The 18,598-nt window shown below is 32.9% G+C and overlaps 2 protein-coding genes across 4 annotated transcripts; both read right to left on the bottom strand.

Annotated features, from left to right (window-relative positions):
- LOC133668236 (bifunctional TH2 protein, mitochondrial-like) lies at window positions 1-6,651 on the bottom strand. 3 transcript variants are annotated; one of them, XM_062088007.1, is made up of 6 exons: window positions 6,104-6,651; window positions 4,754-4,862; window positions 3,622-3,912; window positions 3,061-3,475; window positions 2,675-2,938; window positions 1-648 (listed from the first exon to the last, which is right to left on the bottom strand). In XM_062088007.1, exons 1-6 carry the CDS (start codon window positions 6,469-6,471, stop codon window positions 239-241), a joined length of 1,857 nt encoding a protein of 618 aa, XP_061943991.1. In that variant the 5' UTR covers window positions 6,472-6,651; the 3' UTR covers window positions 1-238. The 3 variants fall into 3 exon arrangements, with proteins under 3 accessions (XP_061943991.1, XP_061943993.1, XP_061943992.1); XM_062088009.1 differs by lacking the exon at window positions 6,104-6,651 and adding an exon at window positions 4,988-6,071; XM_062088008.1 differs by lacking the exon at window positions 1-648 and adding an exon at window positions 1,981-2,476.
- Window positions 6,652-13,287: 6,636 nt separating this feature from the next.
- Window positions 13,288-18,455, bottom strand: LOC133668263 (disease resistance protein RUN1-like). Its single transcript, XM_062088039.1, has 7 exons — window positions 18,179-18,455; window positions 17,462-17,945; window positions 16,252-17,350; window positions 15,876-16,151; window positions 14,876-15,769; window positions 14,164-14,734; window positions 13,288-13,419 (listed from the first exon to the last, which is right to left on the bottom strand). The coding sequence occupies exons 1-7, from the start codon at window positions 18,282-18,284 to the stop codon at window positions 13,409-13,411; spliced, it is 3,441 nt and encodes a 1,146-aa protein (XP_061944023.1). The 5' UTR covers window positions 18,285-18,455; the 3' UTR covers window positions 13,288-13,408.
- Between the last annotated feature and the right edge of the window lie 143 nt (window positions 18,456-18,598).

Here is an 18,598-nt window from a genome sequence, read left to right as displayed (position 1 = left end):
TTGGCAACAAAAGTACAGGAGATTGTAAATACCAAGTTCACAGCATTATCCAGCCAACAGAATTCATTACATTTTTTATCAGAAGACCTGTGGAAAGAAGAGAAAAAAGGCCAAACAGTGGCAGATATGTGGCCCCTAATAAAATAGGCCATCATCTTGTATTGGTGTTCAATTAAGTAACAAATATTTCCTTGATTTCTCCTAACAAAAACGCAGGAGTGAGCGAGCAAAAATGATTCTACCACCCCAAAATGAAGGCATGTATTTCTGACCAACTGGAGACTGTATATAGTATGCCAGATAGCCCTTTCCAATTAGGAGATTCTCCATCAGATTCTTTCTGTTTTCTTACCAAGCCAGGGAACAGTGGTACAAAAGAAACACCATATTGACTTCCCACGCTCCTTAAGCTTGCACTAGATCCAACTACAATACCAATATCTGCCTGAAGTAGACAAAGCAAGTCACCAACTGAATCTCCAATGTAAACAGTCAAGTTCTTTCTGTCACTGCTGTAATTCTTTAAAATGTCATTGAAAGCTTGAGCTTTGTCCATGGGAGATTCCACCTTTTTAACAATCTCTCCCGTGGAGATTGATTCTTCAAAAATTAACTCATTTGCATGAATATTTAGAGCATCCAAACCCCCTGTTTAACAACAAAGCAAAGCATGAATGATTATGGGGCTAAGTTCCCATTAGTCTTGTAGAGCAACAGTGAAAAATACTAAACTTTATCCAGAAGAGAAATGAAATCAAAAGCAAAGATAGAGAGAGAGAGCTGTATATGAATTTCAATAAAAAGCATTAATAGTGAATTTCAGAATCAATCACTACATATCGGCAAACCCAACTTAAAATGGAAAATAAAATTTTGCAGCCTTTGATCCTAGGAAAACATTTTGTTGGTTCAAAGAATACAAGGGACTGGGAGATCAAAAGATACGGACATATAACGAGCATGATAACAAATTTTGAGAAGCTGTTTCAGTAGATAAAATAGCAATTCATGATTAGTCTTGTATCCTGTTTGTCAGTATGCATGCATACCTATCAGAGAATGTGACTGTTGTAACTATGGAAGCTCACCCACATCTTGTTCTCCTGGAAGAGACCTTGTGGGCATATCATGGTTATGCATGCCACCAGCAAGGCATGTCACAGCCATGCTAAGCCTCGGCAAGGCATGTTGTAGCATGCTAAGCCTTTGCAGCTCAGGGCATTGCAAGGCCTCAGGTGTGCCCCCAAAATAACATTTATGAACTCCCAGATAGGTGTTTAACTCAAGAAATACTGAAAGATCCAATGGTTTATCTATTGTTCTCAAGGTTTCCTGAAACGCAGTTCTGCCAGATGATAGTAATTTTTTCTTTCAACTCAATGGAGATCTTATGCTCACCAAGAGCAACAATACCAGCAATCTTTCTCATACGTTAAATGTTGCAAACTTTTCTACTGAATATTTAAGAAGAGGTTTCTATGTAAAATTTCCACCAACATACCAGTATTGACTTCTGTATCCTGCTATTATGTTGACTGATGCCATGGAATTCTTTGGTTCATTTAAACAATTCTATGCACAAATTTTAGATGCATAATCCATCTATTTACTATATGATAAAATTTTCATAGTAACATAATTTCAATGTATAAATCTTAGGGTGAAGAAGAAAAAACCATTGTAGTCAGAAATTGCAATAAATGCTGTCTCTCCAATTCCACATAGTTAAATAAGAATGGAGTTTATTGCGATACACCTTTCATTTCCTTTTATTTGTTGATGCTTGCACAACATACATTAAGTTTTTCATTTATTTTTGCACCTTAGTAGTTGTTAGCATATGTTTCCAAATAATTATGTGATTTTCATGTTGTTTTTATTGCTTTCTGAAATGTTCTTCCCAAAATTAGCACATTACATGAGACAGATTTTTCATCCGTGCTCACACGCAAAAAAGGATTATGGAAACTAGAGCAGACATCTCTCAGAAAAAGGTAGTCCTTGAAAAAGTGGATTTGAACAACAGGAGAACAAAGACCAAAATCAAACACAGCAACCCACATAATGTAGACTATGCAACTAATTGAGTATCAACAAGGATTTAGCTATCATGCATCACAAACTACTTTCGACAACTAGAGTTAGGGGTCATCAGTGGAGAGTAGAATTTAATACAACAATAAGACTGTAAAGTGATTAAGAGGTCACTGTTCCTGTGAGTTAGCAATGTGAAAAGTAGAAAACTACAAACTCTGATGGAGAATATATACATATATGCATGTTTGTGTGTGCATATTCAATGCTACAGTACACAAATCGGTTTGAATTTTTTGCGCAATCACTGCAAGCAAAAATACTGAACTGTAGAACACCTCCAAATTCCCCCTCCCAAAAATCAAATTGGTAGGACCAGAACAAGATATAACTTTTCTTTTTAGGCACTGTTTGGTATTGCAGTTCAGGTGCGTATTTTCATCTGAAAAAAGCACCAAATTGATGTTGTTTTAGGTGTTGTTAGATGATTTTGGTACGAGGATGTCAAAATCATAAAAAAGCACCTAAAATGCACTTAAGCACTTTGAAAATGCACTTTCAACTGCATTACCAAACACAAACTTGTATATATTTGCTGTTAAGAGTTCTTTACTATGGTTCTCACATAGAAGGAGCATACCTGAGGAGAAAGCTGATCTGATGAGATCACCACACCAGCAGTATGAGAGCACATGGACATTAGCGTTCAAATTTTCATTCTTCACAATTTTCTGAAAGAAACCAGTGCAACCATCCTGAAGAATCAAACGCTCACCCGCTCGTTTTACATCTTCAAGATTCAAACCTTTGAGAACTCCAGAATCAATCACTCTAGAATTTGCCCTTCGCTCAAAGTCTGAAAGTTGTTCAAGTGCTTTACAAAGAGCTTCATAGTTGAATTCCACTGCAAAAAATCAGAAAGTCAAAACCAGCCAGAGCATCTTCAGCAACAGCCCATTTCCCATCCCCCGGCAATTAACAGAGTCCAACTTCTACCTCACAAGAATTTGCACAAAAAAATTGTACCTTTTGCTGATGGCATAATGCTTTCAATACATTGTTCATACTCTTCCGTGTACTGTCCAGAAAGAAGACCCCATGTGTTCCTTAGATCAGCTGATGACATTCGAGCAATTTGAGTCTCAGGTTGAACCACATCAGATTTTGGTGCTGTTAGTATTGCAATTTCTGCCAAAATGGCAGAAGAGTCAACAACAGTGCATGTCAAATCAAAATCAGAAAATATGACAAGCCGGTCGTCTTCAGGGTTACGCCCTTTTGTCAGGGGAGCTAAAGTTGTCTGAGCAATTGGCTGAGCAAGGAAGAATTCTATTTCAAGTTTCATAGCCTGGTGATAAAGCTTTTCAATGATGTCAAGCTCCTCCCCTGTCAAGGAGACACTAAGTTTATCCAGCAAGTCTTCAGTTTGCAGAGCTGATGCCTAGATTTCAAAGAGTACAATAGTTGAGATGTTGGGGGTAGAGTAGGCCATTTATGTAATATATTTTAACCTCAGACTGTAGTCAAGAAAGTGTAATCAGGAAGACCATTACAAAGCAAAATACCACTGGCAATACTTTGAATTACCTGAAAACTCTCAGACGAATAACTGTCAATCCACTTCTTGTAAGGGTGCCCATCTTCCTCCGGATCTAAAACTGCCTGGAGTTCCTTGCCTAGAAAGGAATACAGCCGCATGCAAGGTGTCATCGCACCCAGAGTATAGGCTGCAACTTTTGTTCTTTCAAAAGGAGTTGCAAGTTTACCAAGACCTTTCACTCCTTCAACCTTCCCAGAAGCTGTAGCCAACAAGAAATCTGTGTATTTTACAGTAGCAGAATTGATAGTCCCCTCTTTACCTGGGTCTATACCCCATTCCTGGATATTTCAAACATTCAGAACACTGACATAACTGTTTCATGTAAGACATCCATATGCTTACAGCATTGGAAACTAAAGATTTGATAGATGTGAAAAGCTTATTTATAATTATGCAGTTTTAGATGAATATTAAAATTTTAAGACAGATCTATGGTGCTAGCTCCGAAGTGTTAAAAGAATGAATCTTCAAGACACACAAGAAGTGGTGATTAAGATGAGGTGCCATTCCTGTGAACTCATCAGTCCTCGTTTAGTTTACTACAAAAGTTGCACAGTCACCTCTTTAGAACCTTGCTATCTCTAATTTGATTATATAAAGTAAAATAATATGATTTTAGTAGCACTAGTATGAGGAATGAACATCACAAGGGTTAAAGCAGAAAATTGTTCCTTAAGATTCCAGTGTTGAAGAATTTTTCTCCTCCGTGGCCCACTGATGGAAATGAGCTTCCTGGAAGGAGCAAGCAGAAGTAAAGCTACAAAATGCATGATGACAGAACCACATTACAGTAACATAGATTCAACAACTTGAATGTCAGAATGCAAAGGGGGAAAAAAAATAATAGCCTCCATAATAAAGCTGTTTTAAGCAAAGGTTGATCAAGGCAACAAAGAAATGATCCTTGAGGGTTCTCACAAAATATCAGCAGAAGGAAAAGATGCTTAACCATAGCATTAGTAGGAACCCAAAAAGAAAAGAAAGAAAAAAAACCCTCATCTTTCACAATCAAAGGTTAAAAAAACTAAACTATTTTTTTTTCTCCATCACAACAAATAACAAAATAGCAAATAGAAATGAAACGAAGAGGAAGCGAGCTTTCTACATCAATTATCTAACCTGTACAAATGAATTGTGCATCTTCAGCTCCTCTAAGACACCCTTCCTCAACTCGGAGATTGCTATCTTTGCTTCATCATCATCAGCACACTCTTCCGCTAATTCAAACCTAAAATCCAATAACATCAATAATAAACCAAATCAAATGCTTAAAAAGTACCCTAACTCTATTGATGGAGTCAATACTGACAAGAGCAAATCAAACACCGTCTGTAAAGCAATTGTGTAGCTCACCTCAGGTGATGCAACTAATATTTTCTTTCTCTCTTTCTTTTTCTTTTTTTCAAACAAGAACATTTTAAACCTCCAATTAGTAGCAGGAAACTGACACAAGAAAAGATGGAAGGAATTTTATTCTTATTGTTGATGCTGCTCTTGTTTTCACCGAAAAGTACTATAATTCATCAAATATGGCAACAAGTCTAATTAACTTTAACTTAGAAAAGGTGGGGGAAATAGCAGCTCTGTTTCCAAATAAAGAAAACAAGTCTTCACATTCTTGGTTGCATTTTTTCTTCCACCGCTCTCAGCAAACAAATGAAACATGAGATTATAAGCGAAGATCATCAAAAATCGTTCGCTAGGAAAGGTTTAAAAATAGGACATCCTCCAACTTAATTAAACCCCCTACCCCAATCATTTTATTTTTCCAAATTTTCTAATTAAACATGCTAAAAAATCAATACACACATACAGAACCTGAAATTAAAACCGGATCACTCAAACATGTTTCCAGTGCCATATAAAAATCAAATGCCACTTCATCAAAACAAAACCAACTTCTTTATTTCCATTCACAGATAACACATCTAAATTAGTACGAGCCACCGCTGCTCTCATCTTTTCAACTGCTCTATAACATAAACACTCCAGGAACACAAATCAAGGAAAAAAGATAACATCATTTCTCCAAAATCAAACCAATTTTTCTCCCCTTTCCCGCACTTTCTCAGCTACCAAACAACTAGGTTACTTACAGAAATGATAAAAAGAAACCTCCATTATACATCAAACAATTTCTCTTCTCCCTTCTAATGACCGAACCTTAATCATAAATTATCTTATCTTCACTTCACTATTTAATCATCCAAGAAACTCCATCTGATACTTCAATAAACTCTTTCATGAAGATCTCCAAATTTTCACTAATCACTCTCTCTTAGTTACCTGAATACTTAACCATAAATTATCAATCATTACTTCACTCTCCCACCAACCAAGAACCCACAAAAGGGAAGGAGAAAAAAGAACACAATATTTCCATCACTATATCACAATAATCGAGAATTCCAAAAGAACACAAGAATCAAAATAGCTTAAAAAATAAGAAAAGGAGAAAGGGGCACTCACGCATGAGCAAAAGATTTGAGAAAGTGAGAATCTTGAGAGATATAATGCCTGAAAGAATCAATCTTGAGAGTGCCAGAAGCCAAAGAGATGACAAAAGGAGTGTACATAGCAAAAACGGATTCTCTTCTAAACTTGATCCAGAATTTACTAGCAAGACCCTCTTCAATGTTGATGTTACTTCTGCCTGATGTTGTAGTGCAAGATGGCGCTGATGCTATTGATCGTGGTGGGATTGCCATTCTTGCAGGGATGAAAGATCTCCGAGTCGGCAAGGCGCGTTTGGTTAAGTTGGATCGGAGCGAGTTGAGGAAATATAGTGATGAAGAGGTTTTGATTGGGTTTGGAGGAATAAACAAGAGTAGGCGCATCAAAAATAGAGAGAGATGAAATTGTTCGTGTGTTGTCTGAGATGGCGATTGGGGGGTTCTTGTGTGAAAAAGAAAGGGAAGGATTACGGAGTTGTTTTTTCTATTTTTCTTTTTTAATTTACAAGTTGGCTTGGATGGATTTTTCTGGTTTTGGTCATGGACATTGGATTTTTCTTGTTGTAGTTACTCACCGTTTGAGAACGCGGCTGCGGCCGCGTTCCTAAAAAATTTGAAAATTTTTTTTTTTTTTTATTAAAATTTAATATGGTTTATACGTTTTGGATCGTTTTGATGTGCTGATATCAAAAATAATTTTTAAAAAATAAAAAAATATCGTTGGCATGCATTTTGGTACGAAAAATTATTTGAAAAGTACCCGCAATCACATTACCAAACACACTATGGGAGCTGCTGCGGCGGCGGCGGCGGCGGTGGTGGCGGCTTGATTGGATGGGCTTGATTTGTTGGGCTGGTTTGTGATGGGGGTGGGATTTTTGGATTTGATGCTTGGATTTTTAGCATATTCGGTAAATGTATTGAGTTCAAGGATGTCCCATTTTTGCTACCCCAATCTACTACAAAGTACATGAGAAAAAAAAAAATAAGTATAAACTATATTGTAGGCTACATAGATTATGTAACGTTTCATGGTTGTCCTTAGGGCATAACTTTTTATAATCTTCAAAATGTCTTAAAATGTAATTTTACTATTTTATAATATTTATAATCAGTTTGGGAGTGCGATAATATCTATTTTTACTTGCCTTTTAAAAATATATTTATTTAAAAAAAACATTAATCATATGTTAGTATCAAAAATCTTAAAAAAAAAACCTTATCTCAAAAAAAAAACCTTTTAAAACACGATGCACCGCAATACTAAACTGTATGTAATTAGCTAGGCACCAGCCCTCCTTTTGGTAAAATAAAAGGTCTTTTTTTAAAAGCAAAACTTTAATTTATAAGAACCAAAGTGAGATTTTACTCAAACAATAGGGGCTAAAATATTTTTTATCAAAAACTTTCAAAGGCATTTTTAATCAGTCAAGTCATATTTTCAGTACCAAATATGATTTTTCCAACCTTTCCATCATTGTACATGAAAACAAATAGGTCAAGATAGTGTTTGAAAATACGGTTGAGATCATGCTTTTTAAATTTAGTATTATTTTATTTAAAATTAATTTTTTTTAATGTAATAATATCAAAAATAATTTTTAAAAAATAAAAATATATTATTTAAATATATTTATGAGTAAAAAGCTTCTTAAATCATAATCTCTACCACATTTTTAAAGAATATATATATATATTCATGGTTAGGATGCATGAAGCTGCCGAGGGAGAATCATCTACTTTTATATATTCTTCAATCTCTTGAAATAATATTCAATAACTTTATTCACAAAACAAGCATAAATATATCAATACTTTATATAATGATTTTCCTTTGAAACTTCGTGATTAATATTGTTCATGAGTCACGACCAATATTATATTTTATGAAGGACACGTTCTTCTGAGACCATGAGAGCACTTCTTTTGGAGGTTAGAAGTTGAACCTCAACTTGCAAAAAGAACTCACCAACTCTCTTAAAGGGTTTGTGTATCTAATTAATATGAACATTAATACTTTGACGTTAATCTTTACTAGAAAAAAAAATTTAGTTTTTTGTTTGATAATAGATTATTGTACTTTTAATTTTGTGAGTTTTGTTAATTTTTTTATAAGATTGTTCTGATTTTATATCTCGGATCATGAATTAGTAAAATAATTAACCAATTGTTTGGAAGTGCAATAATTTATGTTTTTACTTACTCTTAAAAATATATTTTTCTTGAGAAAAACATTAAACATGTGTTGATATAAAAAAAGCTCATCTTAATTTATTTTTAAATAAAAAAATATTTTTAAAAAGTATAATATACTGCAATACTAAACACGTGTGTAATTAAGTAGGCATCCGCCATCTTTTAAGTTAGATCAAAAGTTTTTTTTTTCCAAGCAAAACTTTAATTTATAGGAACCAAAGTGAGATTTTACTCAAACTATAGAGGCTAAAATATATTTTAACCATACAGAATTACAGGGATTACTATCTTTACCAAAACAATCTATACCATCATCATTTTATACACTTTCGAAGCACTTTTTAATCAGCCAAGTCATACTTTCAATAGCAAATATGATTTTTCTAACCTTTCAAACAGTGTTTGTGAACACGGTTGAAATTACGTTTCTTGAAAATTTAGAATTTTTTTGTTTAAAATTAATTTTTTTTAATGTTTTTTAAATTGTTTTGATATATGGTATTAAAAATAATTTTTAAAAAATAAAAAATATATATTATTTTAATATATTTTTTATTAAAAAACTCTTTAAACCACAACCGCTATTATATTTTAAAAAATCCTCTAAATTTATGTCTAGGATGCATGAATTTTTGGTTGGATGCTTGGATTTTTAGCATATTCGGTAAATAAATATATTGATTTCAAGGATGTCCCATTTTTGCTACCCCAATCTACTACAAAGTACATGAGATAACTTTCCATAATCTTCAAAGAGTCTTAATGGTTACTTTTACTATTTTATAGCACCTAAATAAATTAATTAGTTAGCTATTTGAAAGCGTGATAATTTTTATTTTTATTTGCTTTTTAAAAATATATTTATTTTGAGAAAAACGTTAAACATGTGTTGGTATTAAAAATCTTAAAAAAAAACTCATCTTAATTTATCTTTAGATGAAAAAACAATCTTGAAAAGTACAACACATCGCAACACCAAACACACGTAATTAGCTAGGCATTCGCTCTCCTTGTGGTCAGATCAAAAGTTTTTTTCATTCCAAAACTTTAATTTATAGGAACCAAAGTGAGATTTCACTCAAACTATAGGGGCTAATATATTTTTTACCCATACATAATCACAGGGATCACTACTATATACACTTTCAAAGGTTTTTTTTTAATTAACATGGATGTTCGAATCAGCTTGCATGTACCTCGACTAATTTCACGAATCCTAAAGTTAACGACCATGTAAATCTTCAGTGATACTAGGGTTTGTAAGACTCAAAATAATATCCTCTAAAAAATAAATTTAAAATTTAACTAGTTGAGTTATACTCGTCCGATTAGGATGCATGAATCTGCCTTGTCCATGGAAACAACAACGTAGGCTAAGTTCATGGTTAGGATGCATGAAGCTGCCTTGTGAGAATCATCTACTTTTATATATCCTTCAATCTCTTGAATTAATATTCAATAATTTTCTCTTTTGAAAACAGAAAACTGAATCGGGTCTTAAATTTTTTTATTTTTTTAATAATCATTATTTAAGTTTTTTTATATTATAAAAAAATAATTCGGACCCACAATACAGCTCGAACAACTATCTTATTTTATCTAATGATTTTCCTTGAAACTTTATAAATTAATTATCGCTCATGAGTCACGATCAATATAGATTTTATATACACGTTCTTCTGGGATCATGAGAGCACTTCTGTAAGTTGAACCTCAACTTGCAAAAAGAACTCATCAACTCTCTTAAAGGGTCAGTGTATCTGATTAATATGAACATTAATAATCTGACGTTAATCTTTGCTAAAAAGAAATTTCAGTTTTATTGTATGATATTAGATTATTTAACTCTCAACTTTGTGAGTTTTGTTGATTTTTTTCTATAAAGTTATTCTAATCTTATATCCCGGATCATGGATTAGTAAAGTAATTAACTCGAGTTGACTCGAGTTTTTTTTTTATATTTTCCCATTATTTTGCTTGCTTGAGAGCTAACCTCTATTATTTTATTTATTTATTTATTTTATGGAGTTATCTTATTCTTATAAACGGGTTGCGAGTTTGATATGTCAACTAGAAATAAGATTTTTTATTCTTTTTAAAGATTTTCTTTTTCAATTCATCTTTTAATATTTGATTTATCGGTAACGAAGCTTCATATTTTTTTTATTAATCAGTGTTATTTTTTTTTTCATTAGCTTTTTTTTATAACCATGTTTTTAAATTAACAAAGTTTATTAAACATATTTGAATTAATAACTAGTGTTCTAGATTTTTCTAATTTTTTTTTAAAAAAATTTAATCCAACCCACTACGTATCGCGGTATAGCTTACTATTTTGTCTAATGATTTTTCTTCGGGACTTCGGAATTGATTCTCCCTCATGAGTCATGATCAAAATCTATTCTATTTTAACCATTTAGGTAGTGGCCCAGTGGTAAGAGCTTGGGACCAAGAGGTTTGCTCCCTCTGTGGTCTCAAGTTCGAGCCCTGTGGTTGCTCATATGATGGCCACTGGAGGTTTACATGGTCGTTAACTTTAGGACCCGTGAGATTAGTCGAGGTGCGCGCAAACTGGCCCGGACACCCACATTAAACTAAAAAAAAAATCTATTCTATTTCGACACATTGTTGTTTTTCTTGTATGAGATCATGAGAGCACATTCTTCTCGGGGTCAGAAGTTGAACCCATCAACTCTCTTGAAGGGTCAATGCCTCTATTTAATAATAATAATAATAAATATTTATTAATTTGACGTTATTTTGAAGTCCAGATTGCTCATTCACCCTTCTTTGTGGACAAGTGCCAGCCGGATTAAAACTACGGTTGGCTTGTGTAGCCATTTTTTATTTTTGTATTTCAAAATTATTTTAAAATTTTATTTTTTTATTTCAAATTAATTATTTTTAGTGTTTTTAAATTATTTTTAATATGCTGATATTAAAAATAATTTTTAATTAATAATAATAAAAATATTATTTTAATATATTTTCAAATAAAAAACATTTTAAAAATTAGTCAAAGATTAAAGTAGTTGCAAGCACAATACACACCTATACACTTCAACTAGTCTTATTTATACATGGACTCGAGGATATATGTGTAAATATCGAATGAGAAGCTAATTTTGAATAAATTAATTTACTATTGCCTAATGTCTAATGTTAAATGTTCATTAATCTAAATGTATCTACCCATGCTTATTAAACATGGTTGGGAAGCTAAATCTAGAAAATTATGATTCAAAATTTGATTTTGATTGAGTTATAAGTTAAATTAAAATAAATATCAACTTGATAAAATCAAGTTTACTCGACAAAATTTTAGTAACTAGATTATTTTGATTAAACCCGATCTAGACTCAACCAAGACTAACTCTGATGAATTTTTAAAAAAAAAACAAAAACAAAACAAAATTAATTTAATAAAAATGGCTAAACTGAATTTACCCAATAATCTGGTAGTTGATATTAATAAATTGGTGAACCATATTCATTTCAAAATCAGTACCAAACAAGGTCTCGATATCTATATCTATACCAAAAGTTCTTAGTATATATTTAGAAGTGCAATAGAAATTATAATTTTCAAATATTTTTAATATAAATAAGCTAAGGCCATTGACATAGGCATAAGGGGCACATATGCTTTTCTTTATTTATTTTTTTAAAAAAAAAAGAAAAAAAAAGAGAGAAAGGGCTTGCCATATCAAAGAGAAGATGTGTGGTGATTTTGTGAGAGGCGTAGCTCCATATCAACAAACACATTCTAATCCTTCGGATGTGGAAAGCGCTGCATAGTATTTTAATACGATCGAGAATTGATCCTTCCTGCCCTTTATCAGTACCTTCAAAAAAACCAAAAAATCAATTAAATTGAGAAAACTAAAAAAAAAATAACCGAAAAAACTGAACCATGAAAAAAAACCGATTAAACCGATTAAAATTTTAAAAAAACTGACCGGTTCGGTTTGGTTTTTTAAATCTGGAACCAGAAAAACCGAATCGAACAGAACCGAACCGGAACCGGAAAAAACCGGAAAAAAACCGAGCCAAACCGAGCCAAAACCGAGCCAAACCGAAAAAACCGAGCCAAACCGGAAAAAACCAAGCCAAACCGGTTTGAACCGGTTTTTGCTCTAAAAAACCGAACCGAACCGAAACCGGTCGGTTTGAACCGGTTTCGGTTCGGTTTTGGTTTTTTTTTAAAAAAAATCGGTTTGGTTACTTTTTTTGATAAAAACCGAACCGAACCGAACCGTGAACACCCCTACTTAAAACTACTGGGACGACCTGTAAAATAGAGGCTTAAAATCACCTTTAGTCCCTATTCTTTTTCAATTTGGTCATGCTAACCCCCCTACAAGAAAGCAATTCTAATTGATCCATTTACCACTAGAATGGGATCAATTATAATGCTCAACGAAATTGCATGTTACTAGATAATTCTATGCGCTACGCCGTGGCAAGACCAAGATTTTTCACACCTGCTGAGTCCAATTGGCTCGAGATCAAGTATCCAAACAAAATAAATCCGGATACAAGATCCAATACTCTTAGGTTCTATATAAGAAGCTAAAAAATTTATAATAAAAATAATAATATTTATATTACAAATAATAATATTTTTTATATTAATACTTTGAATTATTAAAAAATATTTATAACACTTATATTTTTATATGTGAGTAAACTCAATTGTTAATTTCAATCAACACATTAAATCATAGATGAATATGAAAACATAAGAATTAAATACTATTTTCTTAGACTACAAGGATAAATTAATTATTTTCTAAATTAGATTATTGTCAATGGGTTTCTTTAGGTTAGAGCAATTCAAATTTGGTGTTTTAACAATGTTTATGTTTTTTCTTTATTTAATAAATGTCCAAGATTTATTATTAATTGGTGTTGGTGCTATGAAGCTAATGATAAACTGGCAAGAAAAACAAAAATTATATATATATATATATATATATATATATATATATAAATGGCAAAAAATAATAAAAACTATGCAATAATACATAGCAAGATCTTACAGCCTTTGTTATTACCATACTGAGTTGGAGTAAATTCAAGCATCTCTTTGTAGAATAATTTTGTGCTCTCACAATCATCCAGGTCATATGTCTCCTGAAAAATCATCAAATTCAATAGAACTTTTAAATTTAAAAAGAAAGTTAAACGTGCATGATTTTATATGCATTTTGTTATTACAAAATAATTCCCTTCATTTTTAATTAAAAAAACTTACTTTATAATAAAAAAAAAGTTAATATCACATCTTTTTCATTTTTGTTTTAAAATATCGAGTTTGAAATAAAATATAAAAACATTATTCAATTTTTTTATTTTAATGTAAAGAAACAAAAATCAATTTTCAATATTTTCTAAATAAACTAAAGTGATTTGAATAAAATATGTTAGTGATTGTTGGCCTTTTATTTTTCAAAAAATAATTATTAAAGTTATAATTTATTTTTTAAGTGATATTCGATAGATCTCATTATTAAAGATAATATTGATTTTTTATATTAAATAAGAAAAATATTATCATAAAATCAAGAAGAAAAATAAAACCAAGCAGACTCTAAATATTTAATAAAAAAATATTGTTAAAGATAATATTTAATTTTTTAGATTAAATAAGAAAAATGTAATAATTAAAGATGATATTTAATCTCTTAAATTAAATAGAAATAACTAAAGGAAACATGTTTTCTTACCAAAAGCCTTAAATATTTAATATTTTTTTATTAAATATGATATTTAATTTTTTATATTAAATAATAATAATAAAATCATTAAAGATAATATTTAATCTCATGAATTAAATATAATAGAATAAAAATAACTAAATTAAATGTTAGTTCTTACCATCAAGTATTAAATTGAGGCTATGTTCTTGCAGCTTGGCAAATAAATAGTCACTCCATTGCTTTGGTGTGGACGCTGTAATGGAACCACAGTGGGGATGAGGAAGCAGATGATACAGCGGCGGTGAAGGCATCACTGTATCTCTTCCCACTTCCGACTCTTCAGATGAATCTGACTTCTTTGCGATCACATGAACCCCACATTCTTTAACGATGCGCACTGCATCTCCTCTTGGCTCTGTATGTATGTATAGTTCCAATTCGTCATCTCCACAGTAATCTTCCATTGCCATTTCACTCCTCCTTATGTATCTTATCCATCCCCCAGGTTCTGCCATTAGTTTTTCTTCAAACAATTGAATACCATTGCTTTTATTTCTTATAATAATAATAATAATAATAATAATGTGAACATCCTCCTCGAGTGGATAGACAAACCAAACAAGTAAGCCTCGGAAGACTGGAGGTATATGGAATGACAGTAAGCATCCTTCTCCACTGTAGCTCATCCAATTTGGCATGTTACCACCAGGAATGCCGTAAATACAATACCGGTCACCGTTGCACATTGCCTGTGTTTGTATATGTATGTATATATATATATATATATATATATATATATATATATATATATATATATATTGATTTCAAGGAATGCTGAGATTTTAGACATTAATCAATATATGTGCAAGAGAGACTGAAAGAAATAGTACCTCAACAATGCTTTTCGGTAATTTATTTGGTGAATGGCTGCGGTCATCAACACCAATATACCAGAAACTATTACTTAGACCTTCGATGCCCTGAATCTCTTCTAATAAATTACAATCACATAGACTTATATATAGTTCTTTTTTTGGCTTGATTGGTATTCTTACTCTTTTCAATGATTTGCAATAAGATGCACCCAATCTGCCTAAACTTGAGGGAAGATCTGGGATTGATTCAAGATATCTGCATGCCTGAACAGACAACCACCATAGCTTGGGAAGGAAGCCGATCCCAAAAGGCAGGCTAGAGAATTTGTTTCCTGTTAGATCTAATACTTCTAGAGCTGACAAACCACTGAAATCAACATAGTTAGTTGCCCGATCAGACAAACCACTATTAGAAAGCTCAAGACGATTCACTGATCTCCATCCGAAATATGTTGGCAGCCATCGTTTCCAATTCAAAACACCTGCTGAAATCAAAGAAGAACTTGGTGGAGCCGAACTGTTCCCATGCAATGATAAACTTCTGACATGCTTTAATTGTCCAATTGAAGAGAGAAATTGCTCATTTTCAATCCCATCGGCTAGCAGCTTAGTTAAGGATTTCAGATCACCCATGCGTTCTGGCAATTTCTCAAGTTGTGAACACCAAGAAATATTCAGAGTTTCAAGAGACTTTACATTGCCAATGCTTTCAGGAAGAATCTTTAGACTACAACATCCCTCTAGATTCAAGAAAACGAGGCTAGTCAAATTTCCAATAGATTGATGGACCTCAACTAAACTCGAGCAACCTTTCAGCTTTACTTTCTCTAGACTTGAACTGTGTAAATTTGGTGTTTTAATAAGATTCTGAGAATGACTGAGATTAAAGATTTTTAGCCTGTTGAGAATCTGTATGATATAGCGCAAAATAATGAAAATTAATCATAGAAAGTCATGACATGTAAATATAAATTACATACTAGAGAAATTTTAGGGATTATAACATATTTCGTACCTTTTTTCCTTTCCATAGTTCTTTGAGGTTACTGTACTGCATATCAAGAATAGCTAGATTGTCCAAGGGAAAATCAGATGGCAAATATTTTAAAGGACAATCATGCCAACAAATCCACATCAACACTTTAGAAAGGTGTTTGAAGGACCCGGTGAGATGTGCTCCATTGATTTGGAGTAAATTTAAGCATTTCATTTTTCCAAATGATCCTGTGCTCAGTGATTTAGCTTCTGATGCTCTGACATCCAGTTTAAGACCCTCTACAACTTCCGTACCCTACAAAAAAAAATCGATACAACTTTCATACAATTATATGTAATAAGTTTGACTAGAAAATACGCATGACTATGCTTTCATGTATGCATTGAGCTCTTACCTTCTGCTGCTCAAGCACATTCCGGGCATCCTCTTGATTCCAAATTCTGGTCATCTTTCCAGGTTCTTTTGGAGACGATTCACGAACGACCTCCCTTCCCATGTCTCGTAATAGATCATGCATGGTTACCGTCTCTCCTAATACTTTAATCAGAGACCTTTCACGGAGAGTTTCCAAAACAACTTCTGGATTGTAACGGCAACGGGCTCCTAGCAGTTTTGCTACGTATTCTTTCTCTGCATCAATAAAGAAGCATGCAATATCAAGGAATGCATTTCGTAGTTCACCATCCAGTGCGTCAAAACTTATTAAAAGCTTTCCTTGAATATTGCTTTCTGGGATTCTGCTCAAGTTGTCAATTTCACTTTCCCATCTATCTTTTTCTTTCCCGTACAGAAGAGCTCCTATAACCTCAAGAGATAAAGGAAGTCCTCCACAGTAATCAACTGCATCCTTGGAAAGCTTAATATAATCTTCTGCTGGCTTGGTGTCCTTAAAGGCATGCCAGCTGAATAGCCGAAGGGACTGATCTTGTGTCAATTCTTCAATCTGATATGTTCGATCTGCTTTACGAAGAAGATTTGAATCCCTTGTTGTAATAATTACTCTACTTCCGGGACCCAACCAACTTCGCTCTCCCATCAAAGCATTTAGCTGGTCCAGATGAGCCACATCATCAGCAACAACAAGAACTCTTTTGCGACAAAGTCGTTCTTTGATCAGAACCTTTCCTCTATCGACACAATTGATGTTAGCAACATCTTGTTTTAAAATATCATATTGAAGAAGTTGCTTTTGTAAATCAACAAGACCACCATTAAATTGTTTTGATGTTTCATTGATATTCGAAAGAAAATAGCTTCCCTCGAATCCATAGCAGAGTTGATTAAAGACAACTTTTGCTAGAGTAGTCTTTCCTATTCCTGGCATCCCATGTATGCCCACAATGCGTACATCATCTGTTGCAGTACTTAGAAAGTCAAAAATTTCGTGAGCAAGCCGATGCATACCTACTAGGTGCTCAGGAACATATAAGTACTTGGGATCTAATTTATTCAACACATCCTTGATAATCTCTTTGATAAATTTTGCTTCGTGCCTGCTCATAGACAAAAGCCAGTCATTGATAGCGAGTCAATTAAGTATTTTATTGTTTTACATTGAAAAATGTTAAGTATAGTGACTCCATAAATTTGGAAAAAAGGCATACCCATTTGCCATATCATTGAGATTCCATCCAGATAGATTTCCAGCCTCCTCAAGAGCTTTTCTCCACTCCTTCACCAACTTCTCTTCAAAACGCCCTTCATGTTTAACAAATGCTTCTGCAAAACTGTCATTCTGTTTTCTCACATATGAAGGATCAATGTCATAGAATATAGGAAGAACAATCTGATCGGTTTTCCTGTTTTTGCACTTAAGAATCTCTACAAGTTCGTTGAGACACCATCTAGAAGAAGCATATCCTTTTGAGAAGACAATTATGGATATCTTTGATTCTTGAATTGCTCTGAGGAGATGATCGGAGATTTCTCCTCCCCTCGGAAGTTCATCATCATCTCGAAAAGTGTGGATTCCTGCTTGGACTAAGGCAGTGTAGAGATGATCTGTAAATGTCTTGCGAGTATCTTCTCCTCTAAAACTCAAGAAGACATCATAGGCCCCTTCTGGTCTAGATCGAGAAGACTCTGGCTCTGTCATGGAAGCAGCAGAAATAAGGCACAATCAATTACCAATGGAGCAATATATAACAAAGACTTAGCTATGAAATTCCAAAGCTATGATATTGAAATGATGTTAATTGTATTCTTTATATAGGAGAAAGAGAAGTAGTAGACTCAACCTATCCTATGATCAGACTAATCAAATAACATATTCAAATCGAACCAGCAGTTCCTGCATACACAGACACACTCATCTGCCTTACCTGTGGAGACAAAACTGACAGGCTTACTGAGGTCAGCTTTTCTTCTCTTTCGCGAGGATGAATCGTCTTCTTCATCTTTGGATTGCTTGCGTTTTTCCTTCTGCATTTCGAAATTAAACAGAATAATATAGGATGAACTGGTCAATGATTATCTATCTGAACGTAAGGCTTTCAAGTTATCGTTATGAGCAAGACATGAAATTAAAACGAGAAAGAAGCAAAGAAGAGCAAGTTCAGTATAACAAAGAGTTAGCTATGAAATGGAAGCAATGGGACAGAGAAGTTAGCTGCAGAGTCAACCTGTAAATAGACTAATCAAATAATATATTCAAATAAAATCAGCCAAGTTAGGGACTCAAAACAGTCTCTCTATTAACAATTCATTCAAAAGATTTATATAATATTTTCATCCATCTTTTA

The sequence above is a fragment of the Populus nigra genome, chromosome 11 (assembly GCF_951802175.1).
Source record: "Populus nigra chromosome 11, ddPopNigr1.1, whole genome shotgun sequence".
Lineage (NCBI taxonomy): Eukaryota > Viridiplantae > Streptophyta > Magnoliopsida > Malpighiales > Salicaceae > Populus > Populus nigra.
Note: the sequence above shows the minus strand (reverse complement) of the source record. Positions and strands in the feature narration are given on the sequence as shown.

Bases quoted from the DNA above. Each gene is read 5' to 3' on its own strand.
- LOC133668236 (XM_062088007.1), bottom strand. From the start codon at position 6,471: ATGCGCCTACTCTTGTTTATTCCTCCAAACCCAATCAAAACCTCTTCA. The intron at 3,913-4,753 runs GTTAGATAATTG...TGAAATATCCAG, and splicing joins TGCACAATTCATTTGTACAG to GAATGGGGTATAGACCCAGG. The intron at 3,476-3,621 runs GTAATTCAAAGT...TTTGAAATCTAG, and splicing joins ATTCGTCTGAGAGTTTTCAG to GCATCAGCTCTGCAAACTGA.
- LOC133668263 (XM_062088039.1), bottom strand. From the start codon at position 18,284: ATGCAGAAGGAAAAACGCAAGCAATCCAAAGATGAAGAAGACGATTCA. The intron at 16,152-16,251 runs GTAAGAGCTCAA...TTTTTTTTGTAG, and splicing joins ATGTGCTTGAGCAGCAGAAG to GGTACGGAAGTTGTAGAGGG. The intron at 15,770-15,875 runs GTACGAAATATG...TATATCATACAG, and splicing joins AACTATGGAAAGGAAAAAAG to ATTCTCAACAGGCTAAAAAT.